Here is a 16473-nt window from a genome sequence, read left to right as displayed (position 1 = left end):
ATCTTTATGTTTTTGATATTTGCTTGGGAGTATATTTCTTAGTTTTTCATTTTAGTAAGGAAGTGTTTATTTTGCCTTCTGTGCTGTAGCAACTCATCACTAATCTTGAACCCAGCTTCCCAATAATTTCAGCTGTCTGAATACAGATAAGACTTTATTAAAAACAAACAAGGGAGGTTGGGGGCATGGCTTTTAAGAACAAAATAGATGCTACGTGATCTACAACTTTACCCCAAGGAGCCTTCCTCAACATCTCACACAGACCTCTTTAGTCTGGCTTAAGGTAGTGTGCTAACAAGCCACATGATGTGTTTTTTTCATGCCGGTTACATGTTTTTTTCATGCAGGTTAGCAGCAGCAGTGCCAAAGGGACTGTTAGAGTCCAGCACCTAACTCCTGAGCAGGAAAGGGAAAATCCAGCAGCAGTAAACACAACTCAGCAAGATATTGATATCTTTGACAGTTTAGCAGTAGGAATTCCTACATACCTAGCCCCAGATGACTACTGTAATTCCGGTAGTCCTTGATGTTTGCAGTGTTGACCCCGAGTCATTGGCAACAGATTAAGATCTTCGGTGGGCTCTGAGAACACCGAGAAGCAGTATACATTTTAGGAAGTCAGTTTACTTGGCTCACACAACTCTCAGTTTTGTCTAATCTTAACATATTGTCATAGTTTCTCTTATCGTTGTTAAGAAATGGATATTATAGATATGTTTGGCGCCCTCTTCTATCCCCTTTCCTTCCTGCCTATGACTTGTATGTCCTATCTTAAAACTGGTATTTATTCCCATGAATAGTTTACACTAGTACTATAAAACCAGAAAGGGTGAACTTTTGAAATTTTTATATAAACGGCATCAAACTGTACATATTCTTGGCCGCTTCATTATTTTTTACTCTATTTTGGGTCTTACCCACTCTTGGTAACCCCTGTTATTCATTAGAACTATTACTTGGTGTTCTGTTGTCAAAATGATCACAATTTACTTACTCATTTACCTGATAATGGACATTTCTGTTGTTTTCTACTTTTTTTCCTTTGATGCTACACATTGTGCTGCAGTGAGCATTCTCATATCTCCTTGTGAAGGGTAAAAAACGTTCTCTAGGGTATGTCCTAAAGGCGAATCTAAAGGGCCAGGAAGGTTTACACAAGCTCAACTTTATATTGCCAAAATGCTTGTACCAATCTCCCTTCTCGCTAGCAGTGAGGGAAAGTTCCTGTTGTTCCATAATCTTGCCAATGCTAGGTTTTGTCAGATTCTTTTTTTTTTTAATTTTTACTCTTTTCGTAGGTATGAAATTGTACCTCATCGTGGATTTCATTTGCATGTCCCTAATTTCTAATTTGCTTGAGTGTATTTTATGGTTATAGTTCATTTGGTTTGCTCTTCTATGAATTGCTTTAGATTTCTGTTAATTTATCTTTTGATTATTTATGTATAGGAGTTTGTTCTGTATTCTGAACAGTAATCCTTTCTCAGGTATATGAGTTTCAAATACCTTCTCTCAGTCTATGACTTATCTTTAAAGTATTTTTATTGTGCAAAAGTTTTAAATTTTAATAGAGCAAGATATAATGGCCTTTTCTTTCATAGCTTGTTCTTTTGTCTCTCTAAGAAATTCTTCCTTACCTTGGAGGTCATAGATATTTACTTATAAAAATCTGTAAGTTTTACTTTCTATCTTTATATCTTTAATTTACTTTGAATTTCTTTTTGGTTGTTGTATAATTTGACCCGTGTAGATACTTGACTACACCAGTATCACTTACTGACTGCCCCCTCCTTGTCCTATTTGAAGCTGCCACATCACATATGTCATGTATCAGAAATCCACACCTGCTTGGGTCTGTTTCTGAGGCCTTTGCTCTGCTGCTCTGACTGTGTCTGTTGCAGTACCACCCCGGCTTCATCTTCATATCTGGTAGTTTCCTCACTGTGCTGGAGTTCTTCGGGAGTGCCCTGACTAGTCTTGACCCTTTGCTTTTCCATATAAAACCTATCACCAGCCTCTCAAGATCTTAGGGAAAAGACCGACTGCCTGCTAAGATGTTGATTGAAATTGTATTACATTTATGAATTAATTGGGATATACCTAATTTTAAAATAAAAAATATTTAGGTGATCAAAAGAATAAGTGTCTGGCTTTTACAAAACTTAGTTGTCAGGAAAAGAGTTCTGAATATTCACTGTTTTATTACATTTAAGCAAAAAAAGCTTAACATCAAAATGTTCATATATTGGGACAATTGAAAAAATTAAATATTTAAGCATCTTCAGTTCATTATGCTTGCTCATTTTTTCATTCATCAAATATTTCTTTGTAATTGTTTTATGCAAGACCTTTTACTACAAAATGTAACAGAGGTTTGAAAACATCTCACAGTTGGTGATAGGGAAGTTTGTCTGATTATCTATGATGTAATTCATACTTCTCAGGTGTGTTGGAGGGAAACATCCCCTATGCTGGCATATGACATGTGGAAGACTCCCTGTACTTTTAAACTTGCTGTAAAAATCTACCTAGTGCTTCTAGATAGTGGCATGGTGGCTACTCCAGTCCTTGTGGCCAGCTGGGCCAATTATTTGCTAAAATTCCTTTTTGTTCTTCTGTAGAGACTCACAGCCAACACAGGAAGCAAACAGCGTAGTCGGCTTTCCATCATGGCCCAGTACCTCTGCAAAGTTCATACAAGCTTTATAATTCCAGGTCGAGCATTTGTCCCCAAGCCAGAGGTGAGTGTTTGCTTATTTGTTGTAATATAACAGAATTAGGATTTTAATTGTAATCATTGCTCCCATGAGGATGAGTCCGAAAATTTCCTCAAAGATCTAATCTGTTTTATTTTTATATAAACAGCTGTACCATAATTTCTTCTTTACTCTCCTAAATAAGAATCGTAAGGATGACAACATGAATAATTAATTCTTGTTCTAATTTTTGTCCCCTTCAATGACCAAATGCAGTACTTTATGTATGTTGTCCTCCAATTATTATTATCATTATTAATATCCCCTTTACCTCCCAAAAGTATCCCAGTGTGGAAGAGAATTTGCAGTCACCCAAACCTCGAGAAAAGAAATCAGTATTTTTTTGTGATTTCTGATAGAGACTTTAAAGTTATATCAAACATTATTTATCTTGAAATTTGTTTTACTTTATTTGAGAGTCCTATTTTGGCAGAGTTATTTGTGGTAACTCATCTGTGAAAAATAGTTGGATATTAAACTGCACTTTGACTATTATATGCTAATTACTGTAAAGTAAGTACAAAGTTTCTGTGCTAAAAATAAGAAATGCTGGTGTCCATTTTAGCAAAACCATTGTTTGATGAGTTACTTAAAAACATGTAGCATGAACTCATCCATTTCTCCATTCAATGTATATTGAGCACATGCTGCATGCAAAGCCCTGTGCTAGATGTTGAGGGGTAGGTGACGGGGACACAGAACTAAATCATATGTGGATTTTGCCTTCAGAGATTTCAAGGCTAGTGGGGAATTGAAGTTTCCCTTTGGTTCCTGGGACTCTCAAATAGTCTTGCCATGATTCTCTTAAATCATTTGACTTTCCTAAATAAAAGTAGAAAGCATGGAACATTTGTATTAAAACTGTGCAAGAAAATTTGCACTGCATTTTTATTCCTTTTTTTCTTTTTCAAGGGATTTTTCATCATTTTTTCCCATTTCTATTTGAGTTACTTTTAATTCATTCTCTTACTTGAGAACATCACTGTGAACAGTGGGGTCAAGGACAAAGGATGTAGAAGAAATCTGACTGACTGAGGTTAAAATAATTGGCATGGTTCATAGCCTCCAGAGTGGTTGATAGATTTAGACTGGGGACTGACCTAAGGTGTGGGATCTCCTTGGAAATCTTGAGGCATGGTCTGACACCTCTCCCTGTTCTTTGCTGCCACGTTGGTGCTTATCTCTGCCATAGTATCTGCCATAGTTGCGCTTTCAGATGAGGACAGGGATTTGGTCCACTTTACTTACATAACACACTTAATTGTCAGCTTTTCCTAAATCAAGCTCAGTGAACACACTATCAGTACCACCTCCCTTCAGCATCTCAAGATTCAAAGACATTGAGAACAGTTAGATCCAGATATAATTTGGTGGCTGAAGAGATCTTACAGGTTATGCTTGTGCCTTCAGGGACTTTCCATCCTGGAATGGTGGTCGTTGTAATCAAGAAAACCAAGAGACAGTGAAGCTTTCTGTCTTCTTGAAAAGTTTACATTTTGTATGGTGTAAGACTGAATTATACCAGAAACCAAGACTTTGACTTTCTTATAAGCTTTTGTAGTTACAATCATCCAGAATCTTTGGGCTCTCTACATCTTAACAACGGGTGCTTAGGATAGATGTTAGGATATTTTAAGTGGGAGGTTTCTAACTCTTAGTTTTTGTTGCCTAGCTGAGAGTGTTTGATGGTATTTAGAGATTATTATCAACTTTATCTTTAAGTTATGGATAAGATACACATGAGGCCAAGGCCTTAAGAAAATATTTATTGGGAGTGGATGTGGCTCAGGTAGTTGAGTGTTCAACCCCCAGCTCTTGGTAACTCAGCAAAAAAAAATTTTTTTGGAAAATAGCTTACTATGCCTTTGATTCTCTTTTTTTTTTTTTTTTTTTTTTTTTTAGTATTTTTTAAACTTTTATTGTATACATTTAATAATTGAAAATATAAACAGTTAAAAACTAAAAAGAAAACATAGTTGAATAAAAACATATTTCTCAGTTAAATGTACTGGATACCTATAATTTTTTTTGAATCATAAAAGTACGTTACACAAGATATTTGGTTCATAGTAATGCAGTCATACAGTATTTGTCCTTTTGTGTCTAGCTTGCTTCACTCAACATAATGTCCTCCAGGATCATCCATGTTGTCATATGCTTTACATTTCATTTCTTCTTACAGCTGCGTAATATTGCATCGTGTGTATATACCACAATTTGCTTATCCATTCATCTGTTGATGGACACCTGGGTTGTTTCTAACTTTCGGCAATCGTGAATAATGTCGCTGTGGATATCAGTGTGTATATGTCTGTTTGTGTGACTGCTCTCAGTTCTTCTGGGTATATACCCAGTAGTGGTATTGCAGGTTCACTTGGCAACTCTATATTCAAGTTCTTTACGAAGAACTGCCAAACAGTCCTCCACAGTGGCTCTCCCATTCTGCATTCCCACCAACAGTGAATAAGTATTCCTGTCTCTCTGCATCCTCTCAAACACTTGAAGTTCTCTGTCTTTTTTAATAGCGGCCATTCCGATATATGTGAGATGATATCTCATTGTAGTTTTGATTTGCATTTCCCTAATCATTAGTTATATTGAGCATTTCTTCATGAGTTTTTTTGCCAGTTGTATTTCTTCTTTGGACAAATGTCTATTCAAATCTTTTGTCCTTTTTTAAAATTGGGTTGTTTGTCTTATTGTTGAGTTGCTACATCTCTTTATCCTGGATATTAAACCCTTATCAGATATGTGATTTCCAAATATTTTTCCCATTGAGTCGGCTGCCTTTTCACCCTTTTGACAAAGTCCTGTGTGGTGCAAAAATGTTGGATTTTGAAGAGGTCCCATTTATCTATTTTTTCTTTTGTTGCACGTGCTTTGGATATAAAGTCCAAGAAACCACCACCTACTACAAAGTCTTGAAGATGTTTCCCTACGTTTCTTCTAGTAGTTTTATGATCCTGGCTTTCATATTTAGGTCTTTGATCCATTTTGAGTTGATTCTTTTACAGGGAGTGAGACAGGAGTCCTCTTTCATTCTTTTGGTTATAGATATCCAGTTGTCCCAGTACCATTTATTGAAGAGACTGTTTTGTCCCATTAACACAGACTTGGTAGGTTTGTCAAAAACCAGTTGACTGTATAGGTGAGGGTTTATTTCTGGATTCTCAATTCTATTCCCCTGGTCGATGTGTCTTTCTTTATGCCAGTACCATGATGTTTTGACCACTGTAGCTTTGTAATAGGTTTCAAGGTCAGGCAATGAAATTCCTTCCATGTTGCTCTTCTTTTTTAGAATGCTTTTGGCTATTCAGGTGTACTTTCCCTTCCAAATGAATTTGGTAATTGCTTTTTCTGATTCTGGAAAGTAAGCTGTTGGAATTTTGATTGCGTTGAATTGAATCAGTAAATCAGTTTGGGTAAGATTAACATCTTCACAATATTTATTCTTCCAATTCATGAACATAGAATGTCTTTCCATTTGTTTAGGTCTTTTTAAATTTCTTTTAGCATTGTTTTGTAGTTTCCTGCATATAGGTCCTGTATTTTTTTGGTTATATTATTTGAGTCTTTTTTTGCTATTGAAAATGAAATTTTCCCCCTGATTTCCTGCTCAGCTTGGTCAGTACTAGTGTACAAAAACAGTACTGATTTTTGCATGTTGATCTTGTATCCTGCCACTTTGCTGAACTCATGTAGCTTTGTTGTAGATACTTGCGGATTTTCTAATTACAGGATCATGTCATCCACAAACAGTGAGAGTTTTACTTCCTCTTTTCCTATTTGGATGCCTTTAATTTTTATTTCTTGTCTAATTACCCTAGCAAGAACTTCTAGTACAATGGTGAATAACAGTGGTTACAGTGGGCATCCTTGTCTTATTCCTGATCCTAAAGGGAAGGCTTCTAGCCTGTCCCCATTGAGTGTGATGTTGACTGTGGGTTTTTCATGTATGCCTTTTATCATAGTGAGGAATTTTCCTTTTATTCCTATTTCTTGAAGCATTTTTATCAAAAAACAATGCTGGATTTTGTCAAATGCCTTTTCTGCGTCAATTGAGATGATCATGGGTTTTTTTTCCTTTAATTTGTTACTGTGTATTAACGTTGATTGATTTTCTTATGTTGAACCAGCCTTGCATACCAGAAATAAATCCCACTTGCTCATGATGTGTAAGTCTCTTTATATGCTGTTGGATTCGATTTGCAAATATTTTGTTGATAATTTTTGCATCTATGTTCTTTAGAGAGATTGGTCTGTAATTTTCTTTTCTTGTAGTATTTTTATCTCGCTTTGGTATTAGAGTGATGTTGGCTTCATAAAGTGTATTGGATAATTTTCCCTCCTCAATTTTTTGGAAGAGTTTAAATAGGATTGGTGTTAAACAGGATTGGTGTTAATTATTTTCAAAGTGCTTGGTAGACTTCACCTGTGAAGCCATCTGGTCCTGGACTTTGCTGCTAGATTTTTGATGATAGATTCAATCTCCTTAAATGTGATTGGTTTGTTCTTATATTTCTTGCAGTGTCAGTGTAGGTTGTTTGTGCATTTCTACAAATTTGTCCATTTCATCTAGATTGTCTAGTTTGTTGGCATGCAGTTTCTCATAATATCCTCTTATGATTCTTTTTATTTCTGTGGAGTCAGTTGTAACTTCCCCCTTTCATTTCTGATTCTGTTTATTTGCATCTTCTCTTTTTTTCTTTGTTAGTCTAGCTAGGGGTTTATCAATTTTATTGATCTTCTCAAAGAACCAGCTTTTGGTTTTGTTGATTTCTCTATTGTTTTTTTGTTTGTTTGTTCTCAGTTTCATTTATTTCTGCTCTAATCTTTATTATTTCTTTCCTTCTGCTTGCTTTGGGATTAGTTTGCTGTTCTTTTTCTGTTTCTGTAATTGTTCAGTTAAATCTTTGAATTTAGTTCTTCTTTTTTAATACAGACATTTAGGGCTATAACTTTCCCTCTCAAGACTGCTTTTGCCTGTATCCCATATGTTGTAGTCTGGTTTTCATTTGTCACAGTATATGTACCAGTTGATGTTATTGATTAATTTCAAAAAGAAATATTGGATTATGTTTGTAAACTAATCATTTCCCCTGGGCATATTAGATTATATTGGATTTATAGGTTTCCTTGATTAAGTAATCGTGTAAACCTCTTGTGCCAGTAGGACAAGGGTGGGGACTCACAGATAAAAGGCATTGCAAAGGATGGAGTTGAGGGTTTTTGATGTGGAGTTTTGATGTTGGAGTTTGATGCTGAGGCCTTAAGCTGAAGCCTCATGAAGTAAAGCACACAGAAGAAAGAGAAACCAACCCCAGGAAGAGAGGAACCCAGGAAGAAGCTAGCCCTGGGAAGAGAGGAACCTTGAACCCAGAGGGAAGGGAGGGAGGAACCCAGGAAGCCTGAACCCTGGCAGATGTCGGCAGCTATCTTGCTCCAACATGTGGAAATAGACTTTGGTGAGGGAAGTAACTTATGCTTTATGGCCTGGTATATGTAAGCTCCTAATAAATACCCCAAATAAATACCCTTTATAAAAACTAACTGATTTCTGGTATTTTGCATCAGCACTGCTTTGGCTGACTAATAAAATATATTTACTGATTTCACTTGCAATTTTTTCTTCGACCCACTGATTATTTAGGAGTATGTTATTCAGCCTCACATATTTGTGAATTTACTTCTTTCCTGTCTATTATTGATTTCTAGTTTCATTCCATTATGATCTGAGAAGGTGCTTTGTATACTTTCAATCTATTTATATTTATTGAAATCTGCATTGTGCGCTAACATGTGGTCTATCCTGGAGAAAGATCCATGGGCACTTTATTTTTATTTTTATTTTTTTTAAAGATTTATTATTATTTTTTATTTATTTCTCTCCCCTTCTTCCCCGTTGTCTGCTCTGTGTCCATTCACTGTGTGTTCTTTTGCATCTGCTTCCATTATCAGGTGGCACCAGGAAACTGTCTCTTTTTGTTGCATCATCTTGCTGCATCAGCTCTCTGTATGTGCGGCACCACTCCTGGGCAGGCTGTGATTTTTTTCACATGGGGCAGTTCTCCCTGCGGGGTGCATCCTTGCATGTGGGACACCCCTACGCGGGGGCGCCCCTGCATGGCACAGCTCTCCTTGCACACAGCAGCTCTGCGCATGGGCCAGCTCCACACAGGTCAGGAGGCCCTGGGTGTCGAACCCTCAACCCTCCATGTGATAGGCGTATGCTCTTATCAGTTGAGCCATGTCCACTTCCCTTGATGATGATGATGAATACAATTTTTCTTCTGTGGCTCCATAGCTCAAACCCCCCTTTTCTGTGTTGCCCATGCCTGAGTGTGTCCTCCACAGAGCCACTTGGGGTCAGTAGACAAAGACACCTAATATTTTTGTTGGATGCAGCAGTAATTGGGCTCAGACACGTGGAGTGCAAATCTCCACTACGTCTAGGTTGGGCCTCTGGGACCCACACTGGAATATGCAGGGGCCTCCAAATCACTGCAATGAATCACACAAACTGCCACACAGATCTGAGTGGGTGGGGGGGTTGTCTTCTAGGAGCGTGTGTTTCCTATAGCATTAGTTGAGTTTTTCTCTAGCCTTGATTGTTTTCCAGAGTTTTGCGATACTTGACTCTGCCCTTCTCTTTTGCTCTTTCTGCAGGGGAATGTTCGCCAGTGTCTTACTCCGCCATCTTGATCATGGCCGAATGGGAACTGTTTTCATCCTCATTTTCAGTGAAGCAATATGTAGTGGGCTAAAGTAATGTGTGCAAGGCCACTGTGTGTCCTTGCACTTTGGCCAGGGCTTTTACTGAGGGGGCTCGACTCTTGACCTTGAAAGACTCTGTGGCGAGGGAGCCAAGAGCACTGCTTCTGGAACCACTTAGCTTAATAGCCGGGTGACCCAGGCAAGTTGGGTAACTTACCTAGTCACTCTCTGCCTCAGCTTCCTGGAAGCTACTGCTAGAGTTGTTATCAGGGTTTAAAAGTTGAGTCATGCAGAGCATTGAGATGAGGGCAGCCATGTCATAAACCCTGCAGTGGCTGGTCAGTTTTTTCAAATAGAGCACTCTTTGAGAGTACAAGGATGAGACAGCCAACTTCCGCAGGGAGCCTGGATTTAGTTCACACAGGAAAAGCCATTGGACCGCTCAGGGACAAGGAGCAGCCTGGGCAGGCAAGGCGGTGGGTCTGGGACGTTCCAAGGGGAGGAATGCAGTCGGGGTGGGATGGGGGGCTTTCTGCCATCCCACCATGGCCGTTTCCAGTCTGGATTGGAAGGGACTGTTATTTTGTATGAAATGGCTGCTTCCCTGAGATTTGAAAACATTTCTATCGATTAGGAAGAAACTACTTTAGACCTAAAAAAAATATTTTTTTAAAGAATTATTACATATAGAATACTGCCTCAGCACATATAAAGTGAACTTTAAATATAGGACTATAGGACAACAGACTGCATGTAAGACGATAAAGTGTGAGATACTTATATTTGTTAAAGTAATCGTATTACACTAATTTACGTACAAGTATTCTTTTAATCACAGTTCTTTTTAATATTATATGTTTAGAAAAAAGACATTTGGCCCTCAAAGGAATAGATACCTTACACAGTCATTTAAGTGTCTGCTGAAATGGTTCCCTTCCTAATTCCTACACAAAATAGTGCCTTTTCGTTTTAAGTCTTCCATTAATTGCTAATGACATTGTTACAAAAGAGAATGATGATTTGCCAGATGAAATAGGTGTAAAATATTTTAGGCTCTATTTTTCTATGCACAAATGAAAATTATTTATTCACATAACAGATATTTTTTCTCCTGCGCTTATTAATATACAGAGAGCTTGTCTTTTTTTCCCTTTGCCATTATGTTGTGAACAATGATTGAGCTTAAATTAATGGAAAAAGTATTAGAAACAACAGCTGTAATGTTTCCTTTGCACATTAGAAAAACCAGTTTTATTTTCTTATTAAAATATTTAACTTACAGGGAAGTGGACTTGGCCCGGTGGTTAGGGCATCCGTCTACCACATGGGAGGTCCGCAGTTCAAACCCTGGGCCTCCTTGACCCGTGTGGAGCTGGCCCATGGGCAGTACTGATGCGCGCAAGGAGTGCCGTGCACGCAGGGGTGTCCCCCGCGGAGGGGAGCCCCACGCGCAAGGAGTACGCCCTGTAAGGAGAGCCGCCCAGCGCAAAAGAAAGTGCAGCCTGCCCAGGAATGGTGCCACACACATAGAGGGCTGACACACAAGATGATGCAACAAAAAGAAATACAGGTTGCCGTGCCACTGACAGCAACAGAAGCGGACAAAGAAGACGCAGCAAATGGACACAGAGAACAGACAACCGGGGTGGGGAGGAGAAGGGGAGAGAAATAAATAAATAAATCTTTTTAAAAAAATATTTAACTTACAGATTTAAGATAAGGTATATTTTTAAAGCATTTTTATACTTTTAAAATTTTCACCTCCATTATTCATTAATTGCAGCAGGTCATCAATCACAGAACAAGAGTATCCTTGTTGACTTGAATCAAATTTGAGAAAAAAGTGACAACTTGAAAGTAACCTTTGTCATCCAAATAACTAATAAGTGAGGGAGTAAATAAGATAGGGGAAAATTCAAAATATCGTAGGATAAATAAGTAAATTTTGTCAGGAGAATCCCCTTGCTAGAAGCAGAAGAGGGGTGTGCTTGGGCATTTTAAAGGGCATTTTTATTATTCTCACTTAGCTTGTGCTTAATACTTTGAAAGTCCTAAAGATGTTCGTTTGTGTTTGATTTGGTTTTCCTTTGCTATGGTAGAATCTCCTGATTTCTTTTCTTTCTGTCGAATCCTAAGTTAAGTGTAATAATGCTGGCTCTTGCACATATATGTCGGCATTTTTCTAAAATGGAAAGGAGAGAGAGGCCGGTCACAGTAGGCGGGACTTGGGATGGATGATCCTAGTGGGGTAGACGCCCTTCTGTTCCTGATTCCTAACGCGCACTCCTGCGACGTGGCATGGAAACAGAAACAAGGTGGTGGTGGTTGCCAACCCGACAGCCAAAGCAGGTGCTGCTCTTGATTACCACCAGGGCGGGTACTTTTTAAACTTGGCAGTTTAATCCTTTTAGAAAACCCAGTTAAGTACCAGTGTGGAAGCTTTATCACCAGGTTATCTTAAAAAGAAAGGGGAAAAAAGCCATCGTCTTTAATTATAAACCTTTTAAAGTAAACAGAACATGAAACAGTAATGGAAAATAAAGAAATCTTAGGATTTGACATGTGGTTTTGTTTGCCTTTTCAACCACCTTGTAGTTGTAAGGGTATTTTGCCTTCTTTGTAGAGAAAGCTTTCTGTAGTTATTTACACATAATCCTTCAGGCTGTATGCAGAATTCTTCTCCAGCTGGGTGCTTGTACTCTGCTGCTTGGGTGGGTAGAGCCAAGGTGCCGGGCTCTTTTTTACACATGAAGTGCAGAAAATCATGGCAGAGATACACAGCAGCATTGCCGAAATGAACCCGATGTAGACCGCTCCTCCAGGCTCGTGCTTGTTGCCCTCTGGAACTGCCGGATCCAGAAAGGTTGCTATGCTCTCCTTCGTGTACCACACTGTCGGGATCAAAGCAGAGATCCCTGCAGCCGTGAAGCAGCCGCCTGCCGCCAGAGCAGCGTGGCTCTTGGTCTCCCTGCACCCCCCCAGGCGGGTGCACTTCATTCCCACCGTGGAGGCGCAGGCCCCGAGGGCTGCCAGCAGGCAGGCCAGCACCATGGCGGCCCGGGCGGCCTGCACGTGCCCAGGGAGGCCCAGGGTGGTGTGCCGGAGGGCGCAGCTGAAGACGCCGGTGCTGTACCACGTGCAGTCCATCCACAGCCCCCGCAGCCGCACGACGGCCGCCAGGACGCTGGGGCCCGCGTCCACGCTCACCGTCCAGCTGGGCAGCAGCGTGGCCGCGAGCACGCCACAGGCCCCCAGCAAGGCCAGGCCGAAAGCCAGCAGCTGCAGAGCCGCCGATGCCATGAGGCCGCGGGAGGCCTGGTGCTCGGGTCCGAGGGTTCTCAGTGTGCCGTGGAGAACAGAGTAACAGACTGGGGGAAGAAAAGACAAGGTCACTATGGGGGGCGAGGCTTCCTTTCCAGGGGACCCAGCAGCGAGGGAGGCCCCGTGGGTGACGGAGAGCAGAGCCCTACCTTAGACACCCCGGGCCTGGACGCCGAGCTGGCGTGGGTGGGGTGCTGGACGCACGGCACAAGGAGGGAAGCTTCCGCTTTGTTCTGTTGAAAACTCTAAAATGCCAGATGTCAGGAAAGTGGGGATGCGTTCTGTTTGTTAGGAGATTCAGAAATTTCCAGTTCCAGCTGCAGGATTTGATTAAGAATTCTAATAGTATTATAGGTTTTTAAAAATGGTTTTATTTTTAATTGAAACCTTCTATAGGTAATAAGGAAGGAAAGAGTAGTTTAAACCCACCTCTTTAAAAATGATTTATAAATGTAAAATGGAAATGTAAGTATTCAAAACATGGTTTTAAGAAATGAATATTTCTGAAGCATCCAGTGTGCCAAGCACACGACCTAGGTGAGTTTGAGGAGAGAGAAGCAGTGGAAAGAAGTGGCCGTCGGTAGCAGGCCTGATCTACGATTCCCAGTTAAAATCCTTGCCTAGGCCAGCGCCTGCTTCACTTACAGGTACCTGGTGCTTAAGGCGGGAGCAGTGGCGCCCTCTCTTTTGCTTATGAGATGTGAGCTTCTTTCTCGCTAGGACCAGCATCATTCCCTGACCCAAGGGAAGGAGTCTACCCCAAAACCACTCAAGCGGAGATTCCTTGAAAATACACCAGAGAGAGCCACAGCATTAGTTTTATGAGAAACAATACCAAAATCATTTAACACTGTATTTTCTTTTTTTAAAAGTATCACCACCTATTCCATCTGACCGTCCTTGCTGGGTTCCTTGAGACACATGTAACAGTTCCTAAAATGCTGCCACACCTTTTTTTTTAATATCTGAATTTTATTTTTGAACGATCTATTAGAGTGACTCTATCGTAATTCATATGCTTTTCTCAAAAGCCAGTATGGACTCTGACTCCAAAACATTTGGGCCAAATCTCAGCTTGCCATGACTTCTCTGTGCCTCGTTATCCTCTCCTCTGCAGTGGGAGGCTAACAGTGCCTGTGTCAGAGGATAAATAGGCTCGTTCATCTGAAGGGCTTAGAGCAGTATCTGATCCACAGAGAGCACTCTGTAAACTGTAGTGGACACTAGTATTAATATTAGTATTTATTGCTTTATTATGTGACAATTGATGTTTGATGACATGTGAAATTTTTCTCCTCTCCCCTTCCTTACGCTGGTTTAATTTGTTTCTCTTGAATGGTGGAGCTGAAAGAAGCCTGAAGCATAAACCTGTGCCTCACTTTCAGCAGCAGACTGCAGTGTCCCTCTCTCCCCCATCTTTCCTATCTCGCTCTGGCCTGCATCTTCCCCCCTGCATCCCCAGCCTTCCTGGTGAAATCTTCTTCCTCCTGTGTTCCCACAGGGAGCCACCCAGAAGCTGGAAGAGTGCTACAAGCACTAGGAACTCTCCATTTCAGCCCTTCCTTACCCACCAGGGAGGAAGGACTCCACAGTGCACTTATTGAGCAAATGGCTTCGCTTCAGAAGGCTCGCCAGGAAGCAGTGTCTGGCTTTAGTTAAATAATCGAGGTAATAGTAATTCACGCCTGTGTTGAAAGTATAGTTAGGAACACGTATTCTCTAAGAATTTAAACACCAGCATTGCATTGTTCCATTTTTGCTCATAATCTTTAGATTTAAATCCTACAATCCTAGAAGAGGATTTCCCTAGGGTTTTAAACTAAGTCAGACTTCCCCATTTCTTTTCCTATCTGAGACCGTTATATAGAAAGAACTAAAGCTAAAAGCTAAAGTTTTAAGAAAACAGTCACGCCCCTATTTATAATAGCTATTTTCAAGTCTGGGTTTTTAGCATGAAAGACTCCAGCCAGCTCATTAAATTACTGCTTTCCCAGACAGTACTCAGTTTAGGGATTCTTCAAGAAGATTGGTCACTGTAAACATTGCCTAAAGGCATGCCCTCCCTCCCTCCCCCCCTACTCCTCCCTTTTCTCCCCCCCTTTCCCCCACTCTCTTTCCCTTTCTCCTCCCTTCCTTCCTTCCCTCTTTCCTAGTCTTTCTCCTTGAGTCACCTTTAAGTTTTGATCAGTCTATGCTTGACTTCCCCATTATTGCACTTTTCTTCCCATTAACTCTAGTGCAGTTTATAAATTTCAGTATCATTCAGACTTGCAGACAGCTTGTTCATTATAATTAACAAGTACTGGCAGTGATAAATTACAGACAGCTAAAATCAGTGCGAACAGTGCAACACTGCATTTAGTTAGCATAGCAGTTCCTGATGTATACTGGGCTACATCAGGCAGAAAAAAATTGTTGTCCAAAATGAAGGTCACTATTCTCTCTTCCTTTGGTAAAAATATAGGGGCATTTTACTTACATTGCCATGAGATCTTTCTTTTCCTCTCCAGCCACAACTATAATGCAAATTTCTTTTAAAGACAGACTTTGTTTTGATGGTGAGAGTGGTGGGAAGGGGAATACCATAAAAGCAAGCAAAAGCAAAGGGGTCTTTGTAAAAGCTTAGTTCTCAATAGAGTATTCCGTCGTAGTTCCCAAACTCATTGCATGCTTTAAATGCTGAATTTATGAATTCTCTAATAACAGAAATGCTGTAATGGATTTCATTAAATGCAAAGTCAGTTTTCCAGGCAAGATTTGTTTATATCAAAACGAATATTTTAAAAGCAAATTTAAAACTTACAATTCAAACTAAATAATACTTGAAGATCTTCAGGCAGGACTCTAAGCACTCTAGAAGCTTCTCATTTTCCATACCTTTTGTGAGCAGCCTTCCGAGTCTTCGCTTCTTTCTGTCAGTTACCTTCAAAGGAACTCCAGCAAGGTAAGATAAAGGGAAACCAGATATGTGAGGCTCATGGCACAGTCTGAATTTTAGTGGCTTCTGAATAGCAAATAAAGAACAACATAGAAATCTGTGAGGTAAAAATTGCTGATGGTGCTAGAAGATAAATACCGGTTCCCCATCTCATTTTTTGAGCTGTGGGAAAATTAAGAAAAGGAAGGCGGGGAAGGGAGGGAGTTGTTACAGCAGGATTTGTTGAAACCTGAAAGTTGAAAATGCTTTTGTACTGCTGTGTACAGAGGAGAATTATTTGGGTGCTCACAAAGTAGCCTTTCATTTCTTTTAATATTATGTTTTACTCACAGTTATAATTTATTTTTGTTTTTTTTTTTTAATGTACTATTGGAAGATAGAGTTTATCGCATTATGTCCACAGTAATTTAAAGAATATGGTCTGGGATATTTTTAACTAGATTGTGCTTTGCTAATGACAGTTGAGACTGTCTTTTCTCGCCCTCCTCTCCCCCCCAAATTCTGGTGCTTGTTGACTTGTCTGAAACCCAGATTCACAAAATTGGTAACTTTATTCTCTGAACATAACTACACAGAAAGGAGACAGTTGCTTTTTAAGTGTTTTAAATAAAAGAAAACCTAGTGTCAACTAGAATCTGTTTAGTAAACCTACAAGTAGTCTTTGGGGTGCCCAGAATTTTCTTCCTCTTACTGTAGGTCAGGTGTAGGTTTCTGCGTGCAGTTGGTACTTCTGCGTTCTTATTA

General features: G+C 39.8%; 2 protein-coding genes across 2 annotated transcripts in view; one reads left to right on the top strand and one right to left on the bottom strand.

The window, feature by feature from the left end:
• The window catches only part of TFB1M (transcription factor B1, mitochondrial), a 77303-nt gene that overhangs the window by 50227 nt on the left and 10603 nt on the right, over positions 1-16473 (top strand). The window contains exon 5 of the mRNA XM_004452651.4: positions 2622-2741. Within this exon, the coding sequence (XP_004452708.1) occupies positions 2622-2741 (120 nt within the window). The remainder of the gene's footprint in view (positions 1-2621; positions 2742-16473) is intronic.
• On the bottom strand, positions 12027-12939 carry CLDN20 (claudin 20). The gene has a single exon (XM_071212545.1). The coding sequence runs from the start codon at positions 12768-12770 to the stop codon at positions 12114-12116; it is 657 nt and encodes a 218-aa protein (XP_071068646.1). The 5' UTR covers positions 12771-12939; the 3' UTR covers positions 12027-12113.

Source organism: Dasypus novemcinctus, chromosome 28, assembly GCF_030445035.2.
Source record: "Dasypus novemcinctus isolate mDasNov1 chromosome 28, mDasNov1.1.hap2, whole genome shotgun sequence".
Classification (NCBI taxonomy): Eukaryota; Metazoa; Chordata; class Mammalia; order Cingulata; family Dasypodidae; genus Dasypus; species Dasypus novemcinctus.
Note: the sequence above shows the minus strand (reverse complement) of the source record. Positions and strands in the feature narration are given on the sequence as shown.